This window comes from Vicia villosa, unplaced genomic scaffold (genome assembly GCF_029867415.1).
Source record: "Vicia villosa cultivar HV-30 ecotype Madison, WI unplaced genomic scaffold, Vvil1.0 ctg.000048F_1_1, whole genome shotgun sequence".
NCBI lineage: Eukaryota > Viridiplantae > Streptophyta > Magnoliopsida > Fabales > Fabaceae > Vicia > Vicia villosa.
This window is the reverse complement of record NW_026704980.1, coordinates 221978-245121: the sequence shown is the minus strand read 5'-3', so window position 1 is coordinate 245121 and position 23144 is coordinate 221978. Positions and strand designations below refer to the sequence as shown.

At 34.1% G+C, this 23144-nt stretch overlaps 2 protein-coding genes across 3 annotated transcripts; one reads left to right on the top strand and one right to left on the bottom strand.

The window, feature by feature from the left end:
• Window positions 1–1899: 1899 nt before the first annotated feature.
• On the top strand, window positions 1900–7751 carry LOC131623018 (septum site-determining protein minD homolog, chloroplastic-like). Of its 2 annotated transcripts, XR_009290071.1 has the most exons (3): window positions 1900–3088; window positions 3300–3423; window positions 5724–7751. XR_009290071.1 is itself a non-coding variant. In XM_058894014.1 (1 exon), exon 1 carries the CDS (start codon window positions 1966–1968, stop codon window positions 2995–2997), a length of 1032 nt encoding a protein of 343 aa, XP_058749997.1. In that variant the 5' UTR covers window positions 1900–1965; the 3' UTR covers window positions 2998–3278. The 2 variants fall into 2 exon arrangements, 1 of the variants encoding a protein (XP_058749997.1); XM_058894014.1 differs by lacking the exons at window positions 3300–3423; window positions 5724–7751 and having other exon boundaries at window positions 1900–3278.
• Window positions 7752–13513: 5762 nt separating this feature from the next.
• LOC131623017 (beta-carotene hydroxylase 2, chloroplastic-like) lies at window positions 13514–17967 on the bottom strand. The gene is made up of 7 exons (XM_058894013.1): window positions 17418–17967; window positions 17233–17295; window positions 16516–16587; window positions 16096–16230; window positions 15872–15997; window positions 15683–15739; window positions 13514–15486 (listed from the first exon to the last, which is right to left on the bottom strand). The coding sequence occupies exons 1-7, from the start codon at window positions 17787–17789 to the stop codon at window positions 15409–15411; spliced, it is 903 nt and encodes a 300-aa protein (XP_058749996.1). The 5' UTR covers window positions 17790–17967; the 3' UTR covers window positions 13514–15408.
• Window positions 17968–23144: the final 5177 nt, after the last annotated feature.

The following is a 23144-nucleotide window of genomic DNA, read 5'->3' as shown; positions in this document are numbered from 1 at the left end:
CGCATCTACAGAGATCTAAAAAAAAATTTGTTCGCATGATCTCTACATGGAGTCCATGCATGGACCTCAGGAAAGAATCCACCTCCTCACAAAAACAGATTGGGGAACAGAAGCATCCCCCACTATGATACGATTTATAAACGGACATTTTACGAGAAAAAGAAAAACAAGTAAAAGATGATAAGAGGTTATTTTGGAAAACTTCGCTCGAGGAACAATTGAGCCGAAAGATGAGGGAGAAGGAGCGAAAGTTTGAAACGTTTGGAGTCTCTAAACTGAAGTTTAAGAGATTAATAAAGATGTTGAGCTAATACATATTTTCCATTAAAAAACCATCATTACTAAACACGTGTTGATAAGACAAACCCATCAATAGTCTTGAGAACACATTGACACACACCCACTCAACTTCGACTATCGAATGAACAAGGTTACTGGTTTGCCAGGACGGCCCAAAACTAACTTTTGGTGGACCAAACTATTCGTTTCTACGAAATTTTAGATTGGGGGGCTTGTACATATTTGAGATATTTGGGCCGGCCAGGCAAGTTGGCGCTTGAAGGATGAGATGGAAGCAAAACAACAATTGAGCCTAAAACCGAATGAACCATTAAGCCCGGCCCGACAAGGACAGATGAGTGGACCCTCAACTCGGATATGGATTCTCCACCTGGTTACAGACGGGCTCTGCAGGTCGGCGTGTAAGCGTTACAAGCAGACCCTTAACATTTCATCCAGGCCGGACGTAACCGCCGTCCGCACACATGGAGACCCCGTCGTTATGGAAGTTACAATTTCTTAAACTAAATGCCAGAAGATATGGAAGTTCACTCATTATGGGGGAATCCTAAGTTCCTCCATTAATGAAGGTGATTATGGCTCCAACATTTATAAATAGGGCTCCCAACCGAGGGGTAAGCAAGAAACATATTTTCTTGAGCTCGCATTAACTGTGCTGCTCAAATCCCTAAAGCTAAAATCACAAACTCCTGTGTGACCTCGTCGGAATCTTCTTCCGAAAGGTAATCAAAAGTGTTCTACATAAACAAGTTTCAAATTTTCACTTCCTCATATTGACGATATGGAGGAAATTTGTTCTAGATTTGTCCTAACATAATCCATCATATGAAAACTCACATATAATCCTCATCCTCAACGTTCGATGCAAAGTAGAGGTAGAAACAATAAATCCAACATTAGGTGATGATACATGGGCCATAAATTTTCATAATCTCTGTCATAACTTCAACCTTCTTAGATTGCATATATAAATGCTCTAAAATTAGAATAAAAGGCAGACAACTTTTATTTTAATATCTCAAACTTCTTCTTTACTTATTGAATGAATCATGGAAATGTTTTCGAATACCACTTGCTGCTGATAACTGTTTCAAGGTGTTCACCAATCTATTCACCACTTTCATAAGTCATTCACCTAGATCAAACTCATTAAAACAACTTATGCTGTGTTTGGATTGACTTTTTTCCATCGCCACCGCACGTTTACTGAGCAAATTACCGTGAAAATGAGAAGCTCCAAAAGGGAGCTTCTGGTAGACGTACGTTTGTATTGATTCCCACCGCAATTCTAAACAGACTATTAGTGTATTTTTACTTTTGCGATGAGTGATGACATGATAAAAATCACACATCTATCTTAAAGCTTTAAATTTGAACTTCTAAAAAGTCACGCAAAATCAAACTCAATATACATAAAATTACTGACAAGATACCTTTTTATTTTAAAATAATGATAGTAATCATATACCAAATCCAATCATTATTAATAACTTATAAGTAAATAAAACCAATTTTATATTGATTAAAAAATTAATCAACTACAATTATTTTTCAAGAATTTTTATAAAATACAAAATAAATTTATTAAAATATTATTATTTCACGTTCTACTCCTATGTGCTCACACTAGTTTCATCCCTCTCTCAAAAACCCTCCCACTTTCCGATGCTATCACTCCACCACCACCTCCCCGGAACCACCACAAATGCCAACCTCCAATTCCCTCCAACCACCTATCTCCGCCACTCATCCCCATTCCCCAAAACCCTAACCCTAATCCCCCCTAAACCCTACCTCCCTCCATTAACCCCCAAAGCCCTCCTTCAATGGAACCGCAAACCACAGCTCTCCGGCGAAACACCGCGTGTCGTCGTCGTCACATCCGGCAAAGGCGGCGTCGGTAAAACCACAACAACCGCAAACATCGGCCTTTCATTAGCCCGGCTGGGTTTCTCCGTTGTCGCAATCGACGCTGACGTCGGACTTCGTAACCTAGACCTTCTTTTAGGTCTCGAGAATCGAGTCAATTACACCGTTGTCGAAGTTCTCAATGGTGAATGTCGACTCGATCAGGCTTTGGTTAGAGATAAACGTTGGTCCAATTTTGAACTTCTTTGTATTTCCAAACCGAGATCTAAACTCCCTATTGGATTTGGTGGAAAAGCCCTAACTTGGTTAGTTGAAGCTTTAAAAGCCCGGGGAGACGGCACCAACGGAAACGGTTCCGCTGGTTCTCGTAGCCCGGACTTTATCCTCATTGATTGTCCGGCGGGAATCGATGCGGGGTTTATAACCGCTATCACGCCTGCGAACGAGGCGGTTTTAATAACTACACCTGATATAACTGCTCTTAGGGATGCTGATAGAGTAACCGGGTTATTGGAATGTGATGGGATTAGGGATATTAAGATGATAGTGAATAGGGTTAGGACTGATATGATTAAAGGTGAAGATATGATGTCGGTTTTGGATGTTCAAGAAATGTTGGGGTTGCCTTTACTTGGTGCTATACCGGAGGATAGTGAGGTTATAAGGAGTACTAATAGAGGGTACCCTCTTGTTTTGAATAAGCCTCCTACTTTGGCGGGTTTGGCTTTTGAACAAGCGGCTTGGAGACTTGTTGAGCAGGATAGTATGCAAGCTGTTATGGTTGAGGAAGAGCCGAAAAGAGGGTTTTTCTCATTTTTTGGTGGTTAATGATCAATTGGGTCATTTTTTGTTTTTTGTTTTTCATTAGGCGCAAGTTTGTAATGAATGGTTTTATGGTGTCTGAAGAATGTTTTTTGAGGTGAAGTTTGTTTTGATTTGTGTATAGTTCAAATTAGTATATCTTGTTTTCCTTATTTATTTTGTTCATTCATGTCACGATTGATTCGTTGTCTTTAGTATTTTTACTTTGGTAATGTAAGAATTAGTTGTATCTGTAGCACCTCAGGTGCTGATTTGTTGGTAATAGTACAATATTTGTAGATGGTTTACTCTGGTATTTTATATTGTAGTTGCAATTGTGTTGTAATTTGCAACCATGGCTTGATGTGGAAGCGGGATTCGTGGTTGCATAAAGTGATGCTGTCCATGGTTATCAGCATCTCATGATTCAAAGCAAATTTTGAAACCATTAAGGTAAATAATTGATTTGGGACAAATATTGCAACATGAATATTGATTTTGAAATGCCATATTTTTTATTTTATTGTCATGTACCTAGCATTCTTAATAAGATTTGATCAACAAACATGATGCATTTTGCAATTTGAAATCCAAGTTAAATCAAAGTTATTTTAGTGTGTGGTAACGGGCGTTCAAATGCTTGGTCAATAAGAAATTACACATTGGAGCTGTAGGTTTGATGTCATTTGAGTATATTCACTACTAAAAATTTGTGAACCGAGCTTGGTTTATGAATAATATCCGCAGTTAGTAATATTATGTTGTAGATGGTTCAACCTAGGATTTTAAATTTGGTCTGCAATTTAGCTGTTAGATGCAGTCCACAATCATAATTTGAAGTCATAGTTTAATCAGCAACAGAGTTTTGGTTTCTCCTAATTTGTGAATCCTGCCTTATTTTTCTAGAAGGGCTGACATGTCGAATATACCTTCTCGGGTTTCTGTTAGTTTGTAATGGTTTTGTAGTGTTTAAGGTTGTTCAAATGTACTAGTGTTTTTTGAATTGTGGTTTAATCTTTGTCTATATGGAAGCCGTGTACAACTGGGGTTTGTAGGCGCGTGGTTCTTCTTCATATTGTTTATTCAAAGATTTCTTTTCATTAATTGATTTGGGACATTTATTGTGTTGGTGTTAGGATGAGTGTTAAGAAGATCTCGAGATTAATGATTTGGATAGAAGTACGGTCCTTGATAGAACATTATGGCGAAAATTGATCCATGTAACCGAACCTATTTAGTGGGATAAGACTTAGTTGTTGTTGTTTAGTGTTAGGATGAGTGTGGGTAACACATGAGATTAATATTTGTTGCTATAATACTCCCTTATGGTCATATATTAGTAGAGCTTAAATGTACATATTAATTTCTGAGGCAGTAGACTCTTTAGCAATGACACTTATGATTGAAGCTGGATCCGGTGTCCAACACGCGTCCTTCTATATAACACAACAAAATTTTCTATTTACTACATTGTTGCCCTCTTCACAAGCACAACGGCTTTGTAGATCCGTCCCTTGTCGCCCCATTAGCCTCTATTTTCTGTCATAAGTTCTGTTTCTCTCTCAACCTTGGGTCGCAAGCTTCAATCTATCGCATAAGTAGGCATTACTACTAATATGTGGGATGGGTTTGCTTTGGATTGTTGTAAATTAAGATCTATTTAAAATAATCTCTTGATGGACTTGTTTATATTCTATCAAGTGGTATTCTTTGTGTCTAAAGGGTTGATTTGAGTTCCCTTACAACCTCAACAAAAGTAGTTATGTTTGCTTGCTGTTTAATTTGGCTGTGAGAATTATCTTAAGGTGCATTGAGTGATAGAGAGAACTTGCAAGAAAATATAGTCTTGGTGGGAGGTTGAGTACACGAAATGAAATTGTTATAATCTAATGTAATAATAAAATAAAATAAACGGTTGGACAAAACCAGTAGTCAAGTATAAGAATAAAAAAAAGGAGTCTGATGTGGTTACACATGTTTTTATAGGTGTGTTTTAGCGTCTGATGCAAGCATTCCTCAAAGTTTTTCCTCGTGTAATATATAAACACACAATATATGTATAACTAATATTAAATATATTAGCTTCTCACAGGTATTTATATAGTGGGATATGATTGGATGTAAGTGTAATATTTTTTTTCTTCATATTAACACAAATCTAAAACTAAACTCAAGTTTTATTCCTTTAATTGAACTAAATTAATAATTTATAAATTTTAAAAAATTAAGTTGAATTGTCTACTTTAATAAGTTTAAAATTTTAATACTAATATAATTATTAATAATATTTTCGTTTCAAAAATCACATATAAATATTGATAGTGGACTGACCTGAAATCCACAATTGATCCAACTCAGTTTAAAATGGGTCAGGCAGATACCACTCAATTTTGGTGGTTGCTTATTATACTCAAACTATTTCTCTTAAATTTTATAAATGCTAGAAAATGTCCATATTTAGAAGTTAATATTTGAGCGCAACTAAAATGAATAAAAGGGAGTGCCTGGAAGTCAAAATTTAGATACTATTATCTGCACACAAAAATAAAAAAGTCAAAATTTGGATACTACTAGTCTTATCTGCACACACAAAAAAAAAGAAAGAAAATGAGCATAGATATATTTGTAGGATGATACACTTTTGGTATTACTACAAAAACTTTTGGAGTAAAATTTACAGGAACTTTTGCATGAAATTTTGATGTCTTGAAATTAACTTTCTAACACCCTATTCTACTTTGAACATTTGACAGTGTTACCGTAAAACATTCCACAATTTCAAATGTGGCGAGGGAGATTTTTTAAAATTTATTAGGATTATCAAAAAAATATATAAGGTGTATTGATGATCCCCTTCAATTTTATCGAGGACTCAGGTAAATATGGCCAATTAATTTTGGGCTTATTTTTTTTTATTGAAGTGCTCATGAAAAAATGAGGGCATTAAACCAACCCTAAAATTTAGAAGTTAAACTCTGGATGCACCTAAAATGCTATCATGGTTAAGTCTCTGACTCAAGCCAAAGATCGGCCTATATATAGGTAATCCGATGTCTCTTTTCTTAATCCTATCTCAAATATTCTCTTTTTCTCTTGAATTTTTTTGTTTCTCTGTTCTTGTGTATTCTTTGGTATTTTTGGTGTGCTACTCAAGTATTTTTATCATCATCACTAATGGCACCAAAAAGAGATCGAACCTTCGATAATACCTCTACTCTAGTGTTCTTCTTCAGGGAATTCTACTCACAGGAACATGTAAATAGGTTCTACAAAGATTACACTCCTATGAATCTCACTCCAGCTCATTATATGGATGAAAGTATGTTTAGAGACCGTCAATTCTTTGATGTCTTTGTCCAAGTAAATTTTAAAGATTGCATATGCAGCACTCTCGAAGAGATGTTTCCTACTTTGATGGAATTTTTTTATTCCAACCTCAATTACAAAAATAGAATCATCACTTTTAAGGTTCGGAAGCAAGAAATATTCTTATTCCTTGAAGAGTTTGATAAGATACCGACCCAGTGTACAAGCTTGATGATATAGAGGAGAGTGAAGAGTTCAATTTTGATGTTGTTTCAAAATCCTTCCTATCAAATCCAAATTTGGATCCGCCTTTTCCTCTCACGCGTCTAGATAATTGTCTTATTCGTTATACGACAACTTATATTCTCATATAGAAAAAATTCAACCTTGAGAAGATCTCCAACATCAATGTTATTTTAATTCGGTTACTAGATAATAGAGTTGAAACATATTGGAAAAGTGGGGTGATATGCCATATGATGGAAAACAAAAGAAGGGGGAATATGTGTTTACCATATGATGACCTAATAACAAAAATTATAGAACATTATGGATTTAATCTTGAGGAGGAAGAGTCAGAAGAAAACTCTACAAGAATAGGGAGGCACACTGAGACAAATGCAAAATATCATCGACAAAGGAGTTGTGGTTCATCAACCTCCTAAAGTAAGGGGAAATACTCAACAAGGTCAAGCTCAACAGCAAGCGCCACATTAGGCAGGCTTGTCATGGCTGGTGGATTTCAATTACGAAATTCCTCTTAATGAAGCTTTCTTCAACATATTCATCTAGAACGATCAGGTTCAAGCTGAAGCTCAAAGTGGACATATGCCAAGATTGATTACATGGCTCACGAGCTAGCTAAAATTGGAAATGCCTTTAAAGCTTGGGATGTTTAGTGATGATGGTGAGGGCACTGAGTAGTTTGTGTCTGCTACGCTTGCTTTGATTATTTTTGTGTTTTTGTTTTTATGATATTTTTTCTTTTAGTACTTTCCTTTTGTATCTCTTTGTTTTGATTGAAAAAAGAAAAAAATGTTTTCAGTAATTGAATCTATTAAGTTCTTGTTATCTTTGAAATAATTATTTGTGATTATGTGTTTGTGCTATTATCCATCCTTTTACTTTTCTCGCTTTTTTGATAATGTTAAATAGGGAGAAGTATACTATCAGGGGGAGCATAGTATACTCTCTTTATTTATTAGGGGGAGTCTTACCACACTAATCTTTAATCTATCTTTTTTTCTTTCTATTTTACCACTTTTTTGAGGGATGCGTTGTCATCATTTAAAAGGGGAGAATGTGGATTTATGTGCTTGCAGGTACAACTGTCGACTTCCATCGTAGAATCATGATTATTTCCTTTTTGACCCAATTATTTTCCTATAAATAGATGGCTACTCGTCATTCTATTTAATACCATATTTTCGAAATTAAATAACTTTTATATCATCATATACTCTTTTATTCTCCATTTTCTATTTTTTCACCAAGTTTTTCTTAATGTTTAGAGAGAAAAATACGTGTGAGATCTTTGTGCTAGTGTTGTGTTACGGTTTTATTTTATTAAATAGGGTGTTTCTCTTGAGTTATATCTTTAAAGAAGTCTTTGTTTGTTTCATGAGCTTAGCTAGTTAAAAGCCCTTGTTTAGTATTTGAGATTAGCTTGTGAAAAATCTTTGTTTGATTCTTGAGATTAGCCTGATAAAATCTCTGTTTAGTTATCGATTTTAGCTTGTGAAAAACTCTATTTGGTTCTTGAGCTCAACTAGTGAAAAATATGTTTGGTTTGGAGATTAGCCCGTATAAAATCTCTGATTAGGTTTGAGGATTAGCTAGTGTAAAACCTCTTGTTTGTTTTAAGAAGGTTTGTGGGCATAACTTATGAAAAAATCTCATCTCTTTTAATGGAACTCAAAAGAGGAAACCTGTATAAATCGTTGTATAAATCGCTGGTGCATGTTCTCTTTCCTTTATATTTTTATTTTCCATCGCTTTATTTTCTTAGTTATATTTTCTTCTCTCCATCTCTTCTTCATTATCTCTTTTATCAATTCCACTGCTTTTTCTTTGATTATTTTATAAAAATAACTCAAATGTTTTTATAAATCAAAATTTTAATAATTGAACTTTGATTTTCAACCAATAAAATTCATTTTTCATTTTGTATTTGGAGTCACTTAGTCAATAGAATTCAATGAGTTTATGCTTGGTGCTTTCTTAGGAGTCTTAACTAAATGCACGAACAGTCCGCTGAATTCCTACTTAGTATTTTCTTAGGAGTCTTAAATATATGCAAAGAGAACCCAACATGTTTCTGCATAATGTCCCCTTAGGAGTTTTAAGTAAGTTCAAGGAGAGTTCAACGGATTCTTGTCTAGTGTTAACACTTGTCAGCGGATGCATTGAACAAGAAATAAAATTGAATGAAGAAAAAATGAACATTATTTTTCATTGATTTTCTCAAGTTACATTGTGGACTATATATGTGTATTACAATTGGGCTTTGCCCACACAGGAGAGGAAAACTGGGCTTACTAGACTAATGGGCCAGTAACTCATGTTTTAACACCCCCCCTAAAACTGGAATGTATATTTAACATTTCAAGTTTTGAAAACAGACTGTAAAAAGGTCCCGAGTGAAGTGGTTTGGTAAATAAGTCGGCAATTTGATTTTCCGAGTTGATAGGCATGAGATGGATGATTTTGGATTGGAGTTTGTCGCGTACAAGGTGGCAGTCCATTTCAATGTGTTTCGTCCTTTCGTGAAATACCAGATTGTTGGCTATGTGGATAGCGCTTTGGTTGTCGCAGTAAATATTAACTGGTGTATTGTGGCTGATGTTGAAGTCGTGCAGGATGAAGAGAAGCCACTGAGCTTCGCAGGATGTGTTTGCCAATGCACGATATTCTGCTTCGGAAGATGAGCGTGAGACAACGAGTTGTTTCTTTGATTTCCAGTTGATGATGTTGTCGCCAAGGTAAAAAGTAAATCCTGTTGTTGATCTCCGAGTTAGGGGGCATGCTCCCCAATCAGAGTCTGTGAATTTCGTGAGTACCAAGGAGGAATTTGAGCGAAAGAAAAGTCCAAGTGATGGTTCATTTTTGAGGTAGCGCAGGATTCGGTATGTTGCCTGGAGATGAGTTTGAGTTGGAGCAGCCATATGTTGGCTTAACCTGCAAACAGAATATACGATGTCAGGTCGTGAGTGAGTAAGGTAAAGAAGTTTACCTATCAGAGTTCTGTATTGTGTGGGATCTGTGAGGGGTGGTTCTGTTGTGTTGTGGAGTTTGTGGGACGGATCCATGGGCGTTGATGCCGGTTTGGCAGCAAGCAAGCCTGTTGATTCTAATAAGTCCAAGCAGTATTTTCTTTGACATAGTGTGATGCCTTTTGAGGATCTGGCAATTTTGAAGCCAAGGAAATAGCGCAGAAATCCCATGTCCTTCATGCTGAATTTTGTGTTAGGGCTTTCTTAATTTTGTTGATGCTGGATATATCAGTGCCTGCAATAATTAAATCGTCGACATATACTAAAACAACAGTGAAGTCAGTAGTAGATTTAAGAGTAAATAAAGAATAATCAGACTTAGACTAAGCCAAGTTGTAATAAAGATTTGGTTAATTTATGGTTCCATTGGCGACTAGCCTGCTTAAGTCCGTAAATGGACTTGTTTAGTTTGCAGACCATATTTTTGGCAGTGATTAACCCAGGGGGGCATTTCATGTAGACCTCCTCTTCAAGGTCACCATGTAAAAATGCCGTATTGACGTCGAGTTGGTGAACATGCCAGTTAAGGGATGAAGCAATAGATAAGAATAATCGAATCGTTGTCATCTTAACCACAGGGCTAAATGTTTCTAGGTAATCAAGGCCTTGAGTTTGGTTGTAGCCCTTAGCGACGAGGCGGGCTTTGTATCTATCTATTGTGTCATTGGGATTGAATTTGTGTTTAAATATCCACTTACAGCCTATGGCTGTTTTGTTGGGGGGAAGGGTGGTTATAGTCCAAGTGTTTGTGTCATGTAAGGAATTGAGTTCATTGAGAATGGCTTGTTGCCAATTGGGATCACGCACGACAACAGTATAACTAATAGGTTCAGTGACAGTAGAAATATTTAAGTTAAAGAGTCTATGGGAAGAAGATAAGTTATTGTAATTTAGGAAATTATATATAGGGTAATGAGTGTTACCTGGTTGTTGATGATTTGTTGATGTACCTGAGATAAGTGAGCAGTGGTAGTCTGTTAGGTATGAAGGGGGTTTTGGAGTTCTGGAAGAATGTCTTGTGGGGGGGGGGAATTGGGGTATTTATGGCAGTAGTTAAGGGAGATTGGGAGAGATCAGTTGAGTTGGAAGTTTGTGGTAGTGGGGTAGGAGAAGGCTGTATACAAATTTAAGTGGTGGGAGTATTATTGATAGGGGATGTTTGCAGAGCTGTTTCTGAATTAGGTAAGGTAGGCATTCTCATGGTGGTGTATTCATTTGTGTCATCCACATGGGGATGATAGATGGGTTGGGGTGATGGGAAAGGTTCATGGTTGTTTGTGGCAAAGGGAAATATATGCTCAAATTGGACAACGTCACGAGATATGAAAACATTTTTATTACAAATGTCATAAAGAATGCAGCCTTTAACACCTGAGTGAAATCCTAGAAAAACACATTTCCTAGATCTAGAGTCCAATTTACTTTTGGAAACGGGTTTGCTCTAAGCAAAAGCAAGAGAACCAAAAATTCTAATGTTCTCATAATCAGGAAGTTTGTTGTAAAGAAGATTATATGGACTGTCAAAATTTAAAATTTTTGAGGGAAGCCTGTTTATGATATGAACAACATATTTAATAGCATATGACCAAAAATGTTTAGGTGTGTGAGATTGGAAAAGAAGGGCTCGGGTAACCCCAAGAAGATGTTGATGCTTGCGTTCAACAACTCCGTTTTGTTGGGGTGTGTAGATACAAGAGGTATGATGATGAATACCCTGAGAGTGATAAAAGGTTTTCAAAAAAAAAACTCGGGTCCATTATCAGATCTAATTGTCTTAATGGTGCAATTAAATTGAGTTTGGATAAACTTCACAAAGCAAGGAATTAGTTGGGATGTTTCAGATTTGTTTTTCATAAGAAATATCCAGCAGAATCTACTGTAATCATCAACAATGGTTAAGAAGTATCTATGACCTAGTAAAGAAACAGTGGAGATAGGTCCCCAAATGTCTATGTGCACAAGTTCAAAGCAATTGTTACTTTTAGTATAGCTGTTAGGAAAGGGAATATGTTTTTGTTTAGCATGAAAGCAAGCATCACAAGGTAAATTGGATTTAGATAAGTGAGTCAATCGGAAAACTTTATTAATGTGTTGCAATGTATCATAAGATGTGTGGCCAAATCTATTGTGTCAAAGTGAAACATTATGTAAAGCATGAGTATGGGGAGTGGGAACATTATTATGGGAAGTATAATTGTGCTCAGTTTGCAAAATCAGATAGTAAAGCCCTTGGTGTATCCTAGCTGCATCAATCTTCATCAGGGTATGGGTCCACTGTATGAGGCATTGAGTGGAAGTAAATTGAAGAGTGCAATTTAAAGAAGCACATAATTTTGAAACAGATATAATGTTGGTAAAAAAAGTTGGTATATAAAGCACATCATGAATATGCAACGAATCAGAAAAATAAACAGATCCAGATTGGTTAGTAGTGATTATAGCTCCATTAGGGAGTTTAATGTTTATAGGAGATATGTTCAGTAACGATTTAAACATGGACTTGGAGTGGCACACATGATCTGTGGCACCCGTGTCCAAGAGCCAGTCATGAAAACCTATGCTAGTGTTGGTGAGTATAGTAGGGAACATACCAGAGTTAGAGGTTTGAAGGTGTTGAACTGTGTTGGTGTTAGTGGAATCATGCTGCTGAAGTAGAGCAAGTAGGACACGTTGTTGGTCAGCTGCTAGCACAGATTGAGTGGTGCACTGATCGGAATCATCTTGTCTGTCGGTGTTGGCTTCTTCGGCTGAAACTTGAGCTATTTGTGGTTTCTTCAAGTATGGAGGGACTCCATGTTTCTTGAAGCAGACTTCGGTGGTGTGTCCCGGATTGTTACAATAGGAGCATATCTTGATGCCTTTAGGTTTGTTGTAAGAGGGAGTTTTGGACGTATTTTCAGGTGAGCGTCCTTTCTGGTACGGTTTGTTGATGTAAGCAAGAATTTTGTCATCAGCAAGAGGTTGAAAGGTTTGTCGTTCTTGCTGAATTAGGAGGGAAAACACTCTGTTGACTGAAGGTAAAGGGGCCATTAGCATTATCTGAGCACGCACTGGTGCATAACAATCATTAAGCCCTTTGAGAAACCGAATGACGTAGTCGTTATCGCGGTAGGTCTTGATTGTAGAGGATAATTCACAGTGACAGATAGGCTTGCAAACACAGTTGGGAATTGGGCGAAAATTACCAAATTCTTGCCATAGTTTCTTCAGGGTGGTGAAGTATTGAGTAATTATTTGTTCAACTTGTTTTTGTGCATAGATTTCTTCTTGAAGGTCGGATATGCGAAAGATGTCGCCGTGATGATAGCGCTCGTGTAATTCGTCCCATATTTCTTTGGCTGAATCCATCCATAAAACACTCTCTGAAATCTCTTTATCGATTGAATTGGTGAGCCACGCCATCACCATGTTGTTGCAGCGACCCCAAGTAAGATATTTGGAGTCCGATGGATTTGGGCGAATTAGGGTTCCATCGATGAACCCTAATTTGTTCTTTGATCGGAGAGCTAGCTTTACCGCGCGAGACCATGAGTGGAAATTGTTGTTGTTGAGAGGTGGGGAGACGATGGAGAGACCGGGGTTGTCACTGGGGTGCATAAAGAAGGGATCGAGCATATCAGTTTGATACGTTCGAGTTGGGACGACGACGGTGTTCTTTGGTGAGTTTTTTCGGGGTAGAGGTATCTTCTTCAGAAGCCATTGAACAAGGAAGACGAAAATCAAGAATGTACCCGAGAAAGCTTGTGAAGAAGTTGGATGAGGGAGAGGAATCAGAAAGAAAAAAATTGAAGAAAGGGGAAGGAAAGAGATCACACGGGATGAATCAAATAGAAAAGGAAAGAATGAGAGGATAAGATTGAAAGATGACCACACGTGGTGGTTGGAAAGAAGGAATATCAGAGTAATCTTACTCTTCTGATACCATGTTAACACTTGTCAGCGGATGCATTGAACAAGAAATAAAATTGAATGAAGAAAAACAGAAAATTATTTTTCATTGATTTTCTCAAGTTACATTGTGGACTATATATGTGTATTACAATTGGGCTTTGCCCATACAAGAGAGGAAAACTGGGCTTACTAGACTAATGGGCCAGTAACTCATGTTTTAACATCTAGTGCTCCCTTAGGAGTCTTAAATTTTGACCGAGCGTTGTAACTAATTGAAGACATACAATTTATTCAAAACATCAAAGGCGCTTCATTAAAACTCGATGCCTTTGCATGGAAAAGAGTGCTACGTCAAGATGCTATTTTTATTTCAACTATAAAAATGTCTCAGATCAAATTTATGACACTTCATGTTCTTAAAATCTCAAGTTTGTATACTCCATGTTCTTGCAAAGTTTTCAAGCTGGTATACTCCAAGTTTTTTAAACCTTCTCGTCCTCTGAATATTTCAAAATATCAAATTTGCCTCTCAAGTTTTGAAATTTCTCACTTTAAACCACTTTTTTTAAAATTAATTTATATATCTTAAATTTAAAATTTAAAATCCAAAGAGTTTCAAAAATGAAAAATTTTAATTACTCTACTTAAGCATATTTTTTTAAAAATGAAACATGCTATTGAAACGTTTGAATGGTCTAATAATAATTTATCTAATTTTTAATTTATCTTAGATATTCATTTTCCTACTCAAACGTACAAACATTTGCATTGTTATTGAAGTTGAAATCCAAGGTAATCATTCCCTATCATTTGGGGGGTTTGTAGTACTAATGCATTGATGGTGTCACTATGACCTTTCCCTTCTTTAAGTGGCATACATAGCTTAAAGCCCCACAGAAGGTTGCAACAAACTTTTGAGCAAATGTGATGTAGCTGAATGGCCCCATCCCACTTGGGTTTAGGGTAGTACAAAATAGCTCGTGACTTCCTTTTGTCAAAGTTTAAAAGACAAAGATGAAGGCACCAATTATTTGTCACACTTCTATGAAAAAAATTATTGGTTACACCACTTATGTTTATTAATTTCTTTTCACATTTCTGAAATAGCGTTTTATTTGCACCAACACAGTGGAGAGATTAGGTAACATATTTCTCAAATAACATATTTCTAATAAAATATTGAAGTAAATTGATGTTCAATGTTTAAAGTGTTCATTTGAAAAACAGTTTAATCTCATATTAAAATTATAATATAAATAAATATGGTATGTCATTTAAAATGTTAAATTGTTTGGTATATTAGATGTAAAGTAGACCACGGATCCTCTCCTTCCCTTATTTCCTCTCCTTCATCAAAAACAAATATATTAAAATTAGTAAAATTAAAAAAATTAAGAAGAGAGAGAAAATATTAGAGAGTGATAGAGATAAAAGTGTGAAGTAGATAGATGGTTGGAGAGAACAAATTGAAGGAGAGAATTCTACTCCACATAAAGTATAACTTTAACATTAGACTTAAAAAATAAATGTTCAACATTTAATAAATAAAATGACACATAAATCTAATACTTTAAAAATTTTGGCTTAAAATATAGTGGTTATTTTATCTCTAGACCCTTCCTAACCTAACAAATTGTAACTAGATTAATCTTCCAAAATTAACTTTTAAGATAAATACCATCTTCACCTATATATTCATACTCATACTTTATCGCACGCATGACTCTTAACCGATCCAATTAGATGATTAATTTCATAACAAACTCTATAGACGTAAAGCGTGAAAATATATTGTAGTATTTACTAAATATCAAAACCCTAATATTTTTTTTTAATTTTCAAGCTTCCATAATTATTAAATAATTTATGTAAAGATGGGAGCAAAACTTTTTTTGATTATTTAATTTAATATTTCTTTACATTGATATTTTTTTTAGAAACATATCTAAATTAATGTTTGCTTAATAAGTCATGAACTATTGTATGATTTTGTCCTCCTACTTATCTCTTTCTCTAGCTCTTCTAGCCCTCCCACCTCTTCAAGTTCCTGCACAATAATATTTGTCTATCACCCATTACTTATCATAACACACAAGACATGAAATGGTACATATAACTTAAATTCTTAAAATTAAATAAATATATATTTTAACTTTTTAAGGTAAAAAAGAAAGAAATATATATTCAAGTGATTTTGTTTTAAACATAAAATTAAAAGAAAGATACAAGAATACAGCTATTACCTTTGGTCCCAAAAACAACCCATATGGGACACCATTGAATTTGTCTGAATGGTGAAGCTGTAACAAAAAACAACATAATCATGGGTATCAAACCTTATACCTCAAACCAAAACAAATATTTTTATAAATAATAATAATAATAATAATAATAATAATAATAATGTTATGATAAGGAATAAAGATAATTACTTTGTGGGCTGCAGCTACCCTTCTGAAATAGGGTACATTGGCAATGGGTCCCACTGCAAATCTCTTATGAACTAAACCGTCATGTACAAACATGTAGGCCATTCCAAAAACCGTAATACCAAGACCCTGCTCATAAATAAGGGGGTGTCATTAGTAAATTGTTTGGAGTATAAGAAAAAAATTTCTTTTTACCATAAGAGTAGCTAAGTAAGAGATATACTTACCGCACCGAAGCAAAGACCAGGGATTAATCCTTTGTGAAAGAAACCATAGTTAAGGAGAGCGATAGCAGGAACAGCGTTGATTATTGCGAAAACATCGTTCAACTCGAAAGCTCCTTCTCTTGCTCTATGATGGGACTGCAAATTCAACCAACCAACCAACCCAAATTTCATTTTTTGTTTCTTTCTTTTTTCTTCCTTCCACGTATCAAATACTACTTCATACCAATTGCTTATTATTATTCAAAATATTCAAAAAGTGCCAAATATCATAATCACATACATTTTTGAACCGTGTGGTCATAAACTTAGGTAGAAAAAACCAAATTAAAATTAAACATCACCAAAAAAATTTATGCCTATTTGTTCTTCTTGAATTGTTTAGAACATGTAATGGGAAAAAATAATTGGAAGCATAAGTACCTCATGCATGTGCCACAAGGAAGCATGCCAAAGGGCCTTGTGAGCCCATCTAGCCCAAAACTCCATTCCAACCTAAAAATTATAAATATCTAATTTAATTAATTATCACCGGAAATTAACAATACACACCAAAGAAAAATAATAGACTTTTAATTTGTTAATTTAAAAGAAAAAAATCTATTTAATTGAGCAGAGTTTCTGGTTCGAACACAACACTGTTAAATCTTTTTCAGAGAAAATTGATCATTTATTATGATTCTTCTCAGCTCTAAATAATTAGAATTAGTCTATACAGTTATTTGAAAAGTTCTAAGTGCGGTACATAGCTGATTTCAACGGAAAAGAATAAAAAACAAAGTTTGATTGGTGAGCTCTGTCACTATGATACGCCAATCAAACCGCTTAAATAAATACATGCACCCAATCATTTTTACTGTCCTAATTTTAAATATAAGAAAAAAATCATATGTATTTAAATCAAATTTTGACCAAATACATTGAACTTTTTATATATATTTTAATATTTAACACGTGAAGATGATTTGTAATTAAAATATTTCTATAATATTTGTGGTAATCCAATGCATGTATAAATCCAATTAAGCTCTAAAAAAAATACTAATTTAATATTAAAAAAATTAAAATCATTTGAGGCATAAAAAAATTACAAATTAATAACCAAAATACTAAAAGAAAATTGAAAAGATTGGAACTTACAGCAGCACCAACTGATAGAGCAAATGTACCAAACATTTCAGACCAAGGAATTTCTCCACTACCCTAAACAAAAAAAACAAAAACCAAATTTCAGATTCAGATTCAGAATCTTAATTTCATCAAAAAAACAATGTACTCCTACTACATAAACAAAAACAAATTTAAGGAACCATCATAGCACTTACCTCCATTTGCCACGAAAACCTTAAATAAACCGACAAAACACCCAAAGATGTTATCCCAAGACTTGACATAACAGCTGCAATAAGATACGTCAATCTCTCTGATTTTTTCCTTGCCAATTTCTCTTCCATTTTTTGTGATAAAACTACAAGGGGTTGTTTTTCTTCTTCAATTTCCAATTGGGTTTCATGTTTTGGATCTTCCATGAGAACACAAAGGGTAAAGTTTTTCAACCTTTGTGTTTTTGGGGTTGTTCGGAATCTTAAAGGGGAAAAGATAAGTGTTGGATTTGGTTTTTGGAGATGAGGAAATATAGGTTTGTAGTGACGGTTTAAGGGTTTGAAGGTTATAGTGGCGGTTAGTCCTGTCGCCATAGGTGGAGTATGGTTTTTTTAGATGTTGAAAAAAAAATTGATGCTTGGTTTTGTAATTGTTGAGGTTGGTTTAGAGAGAGAAAGAGATGTAGAGAGAGATTGTGAAGATGGAATTGGTGTTGAGTGAAGGTTTAAAAAGGAGGAAGAAGAGAGACCATATGTTTTGTGATGTGTTAGAAGTGTGTGGGACATTTATTAAGGTGAAGGTGTTTTTTTGTATGTTGGAGGGTTGTGGGGCCCATATACCTCGTGGAACATTACTATCCTTTTATGGCGGCATGTTTACATTTGACAATGGTTATATTATATTGGAGTTTATTAATTTCAAAATAACTCAATCAAACCAAGAAGATTAGTTATTTGAAGTGTGAAGTGATACTACTTTTGAAATAATTTAAGTGGTTTGATTTGATTGTTGTTTTGTTTTGATTTATTCAAGTGGATTCTTGTGAGATAGCCAAGGACATAGTTGAGCCTTCTAGGGATTGGGTTGTGGAAGTTCCTTATTTCTCTAATGAAATTATATTTCCATCTCTATTTTCCTATGTAGTTTTAAAAAGATAGGGATTTTTTCTTTTGTTCTTTAAATTTGTGGCAGATCTCAAGTCTCAGAGAACATTTATAGAGATATTTACAGATTATTCATTAAAGAGTTTCTCATATCAGTTATATGATTTGATTCCACTATCTTTTTATATGTGAGTCAACTCTTTACTAATTTATCGTCGCGACACGAAAAATGCCGGAGCGTAATGAACACCCAAAATATAATAGAGTCGTCACTGAAGTTTATTTATTCTAAAAGAAAAGAAAAAATATCGATAAAATCCAAGAAAGTAAAAGAAGAAGGTCATCGCAACCAAATTAGAATTCGGGAGTCGATTGTGCAAGAGGAAGGTATTAGCACCCCTCACATCTATTATACTCAACGAAAACCGTTTAATTAACTCTGCGAATATGAATGTTAGCTTTATTTGATTTCTTCTAAACTATCACGAGTTATTTACAAGAGAAAGAAAGGGAGAATTTTTAGGTTTTTTTTATTATTGTGTATGACGAGACGTTGGATCTCGCTCCTACGTATCCTCTGGTACATTGAGGAACTCAAGACTATGTAATTCTCAGTAGAAAAGAATTATATGTTGGTTGATTTTAGGAAACAATGCTAATATCTCATTTTAGCCGTTAAACATTGCTTAAGCGTTTGTTTGTATTGTGGTAGAATGGATAAAACATGTTCATTCTGAAAATTGTTTTCAGTCTCACGTAGGCGGAAAAAAGAGATTCGATTGGTTAAGATTGATTTTAGAGTGGAAGACGAGTAATTGGTGCGAGCGAAGTGTACACTAAATCTCCAATTCTTGAGAAACAAACAAATAAAGCGGTACACAAACACGCGATAACTGATAGGAAGAAAATTAACACGCATACACAATACTTACAACCAACACATATATGAAGCAGTCATCGTAATCGAATTAAGAATGCAAACAAATCCCAATGCACATATCAAGTTAATGTACGAAATAACGTCACACACGAATCATCACGTAAGGACGCGTATTGAGTTAACATAACACGAGGACGCGGATTGAGTTCACGTAGCACGAGGACGCAAACACAAAGCCGTTAATTCAAAATTTATAATGATTTAAATGTAATGAAATTGAGATGTTTCTCTGACACAAATCAAATGACAAATTGCTAACATAAACAAATCGAAATATGAACAACATAAAAATACAATGTATCACATTGTAACAAAAAGGCATTACGCAACGACAACGATTTGCAAAATGTTGCAGGTAAATGCATAACAACCACAACCAAATGTTAACATAAAAAATTCTATGCTTGAAACAAAACTGACATAATGTACGTGTTCAGTATGTGTTCGGAAGCAACACAAACTTCAGACGTCCGAAATCATAACACGACGGGTAGTTTTATATGAATTAAAGAGATGTGGCATCTCGTAGAAGAAGGAATCCTGACACTAGCAAATGGAACAACATCAACAAGTAAAACACATAGGAAGAGTGTGGAAGAGACCAAGCTTAAAGATATAAAGGTCAAGAATTTTCTATTTCAAGTTATTGATTGAGAGTTCTAGAAAAAATTCTTCATAAGGGAACTCCGAAGTCAATATGGAGGTCCATGCAATGAAGGTATCCATGGTCCACAAAGGTGAAAAGAGCAAAACTTCATGCATTGAGAAGAGGGTTCGAGCTACTGACTATGAAAGAGAATTTTGGCCTAAAGAGGTTAGATAGTGCGTACACAGACATAATAGAAATCCAACTTCACCAGTAGATCATGGAACCCAAAAAGAAGAATGGAATGGTGTAAGGCTAAGAGTTGACTATTTTATGATCTTTGGATGCCTAGCTCATGATCATATACCTGACCAAAAGAGAAACAAGCTAGATGACAAAAGAAAAATGTGTGTATTTTTGGGAGTTAGTGGTGAGTCTAAAGCTTATAAATTATTTGATCATATTGCAAAGAAAGTTATTGTGAACAGAGATGTAGTTTTTTAAGAAGACAGTAGCTGGAATTGGGGAAGAACTGAAGAAGAATGAAAGTTGGTGTTCTAGATTGGGAAGAAGAAGAAAATGGTGAAGATAAAATACCTGCACAAATTTAAGAATAAAATAGTGGTGATATCAATCAAGGTGCATCCTCAAGCAGTTTAAACGATATCGAGTCACCAACAAATGAAACAAATGATATTAAGCAAGATTTGTTAGGAGGGAAACAAGGAATATAAGAAAACCAATTTGGATGGTAGATTATGAAGATGGAACAAATCTTTCTAAGGAAGAAGAAAGCTTAATGGTGATAATGATGGCTAAAAATTGAAGTGATCCTTACCTCTTCGAAGAAATGTTCAAGAGAATTAATTTGACATAAGCAGTGAACATGGAGATGATGGAAGCCGAAAAAAATAAGACTTGGGAACTAACTGATGTGCCAAAAGGTGTTAAGCCTATTGGAGTAAAATGACTTTTCAAAACCAAGCTCAATGAAAGTGGGAAAGTTGAAAAGTTTAAGACAAGATATGTGGCAAAAGGATATATATATATATATATATATATATATATATATATATATATATATATATATATATATATATATATATATATATATATATATATATATATATACGGAGAGGCTTATAAGGAATTATTTGCACTAGTGGAAAGAGTTGACACCGTGCAAGCACTGTTAGCTTTGGAAGCTCAACATGGATGGAAATTATTTCAACTTAACGTGAAAAACACTTTTCTTCACGATGTGCAGAGGAAGTATTTGTACAACAACTTGAAGGATTTGTCAAGAAAATAGAAGAAGACAAAGTCTACAAATTGAATAAAGTACTATATGGATTTAAACAAGCACCGAGAGCTTGGTACAATAAAATTGAGGCATACTTTGCAAAAGAAAAATTTGAAAAGTGTGCCAGTGAACACACTTTGTTTACCAAGAAAAATGAATGTAACATTTTGATAGTTAGCCTTTATGTCAATGATTTGTTCTTGGAATACAATGTGAGGTTGAGATTTTTATTTGTCAAAGAAGATATGCTTGAGAAGCTCTAACAAGGTTCAACATGGGAAACAACAATCCAATAAGGAAACAATGAGGATGGTGCTAAAGTAGATACTACGTTTTTCAAACAAACAATTGGGAGCCTCATGTATCTAATGGTAACTCGATCATATTTGATGTTCGGAGTGAGTTTAATTAGCAGGTTGATGGAGAATCCAAAAGAATTATATTTGGCTGCAACAAAAACACTCTTAAGATATCTAAAAAGAACCACAAAGCACGATATATTCTACAATAATGAAGGAAGAAAAATGGGTCTAATAGCTTATTATGACAACACTTATGGTTTAGTATTTATGGTGGGGGCTGGAGTTGTTTCTTGGGATTCGAAAAAGTAATTTGTTGTGAGCTTATCCGCCATAGAATATATTGTTGCGACTTGCGACAATTTGTGCTTGTCATTGTATTTGACTTAGAAGAATCTTGGAGCAACTCGGAGATAAGGAAAAGAAAGAAACCGTGAATTTATGTGACAAGAGTTTCACTATTCAATTATCCAAGAATCAATCTATAATATAAGAAAATTAATGATTGTGGAAAAGTCCAAAATACCCTTATTTGATTTTTTGCCACTACATTAAAATTGTGGTTTTTTTGTCTTTGTACCATAAAGTTCCTAATTTTATTATTAAAATAATACAACTCTTATATTTTATCAAATCTCTCTCTATTCTCTATTTTTTTCTCTTTCATCACTTCTTTCTTTCAAAAAAAACTATCAATCTATAATATAAAAAAATTAATGATTGTGGAAAAGTCCAAAATACCCTTATTTGATTTTTTTGCCACCACATTAAAATTGTAGTTTTTTGATCTTTGTACCATAAAGTTCTTAATTTTATTATTAAAATAATACAACTCTTATATTTTATCAAACTTATAAAATCTCTCTCTACTCTCTATTTTTTTTCTCTTTCATCACTTTCTCACTTCTTTCTTCCAAAAAAAAACTATCATCTATCATCTATCTATAGTATAAAAATTAATGGTTGTGGAAAAGTCCAAAATACCCTTATTTGATTTTTTGCCATCACATTAAAATTGTGGTTTTTTTGGTATTTGTACCATAAAACTCTTAATTTTATTATTAAAATAATACATCTCTTATATTTTATCAAACTTATCAAATCTCTTTCTATTATCTATTTTTTTTCTCTTTCATCACTTTCTCACTTCTTTCTTCCAAAAAAAAAATTGATCAATTTATAATATAAGAAAATTAATGGTTGTGGAAAAGTCCAAAATATCCTTATTTGATTTTTTGCCACCACATTAAAATTGTGGTTTTTTGGTCTTTGTACCATAAAGTTCTTAATTTTATTATTAAAATAATACAACTCTTATATTTTATCAAACTTAACAAATCTCTCTCTATTCTCTATTTTTTTCTCTTTCATCACTTTCTCACCTTTTTCTTTTAAAAAAAAAACTATTATTCTATAATATAAGAAAATTAATGGTCGTGGAAAAGTCCAAAATACCCTTATTTGAAAAATTCAGTAGTTTATTCTTGATAAAAAGAAATTCTTTTACAGCACCAAAAATTTCAAATTTTTTAGTAATATATTTTTTTTTGAAAAAATTTATACCAGAATTTTATAAATAAATTATCGAAAATTTGATATGTTATCAAAAATTTCATTTTTGACACCTTCTAAATTTATTGATGGAAAATTTAAGTATTAAGAAAAATTGAAAGGTGGCGGGTATAATTGCTGTGGCATCTTAAATCCTAAAAAAAAA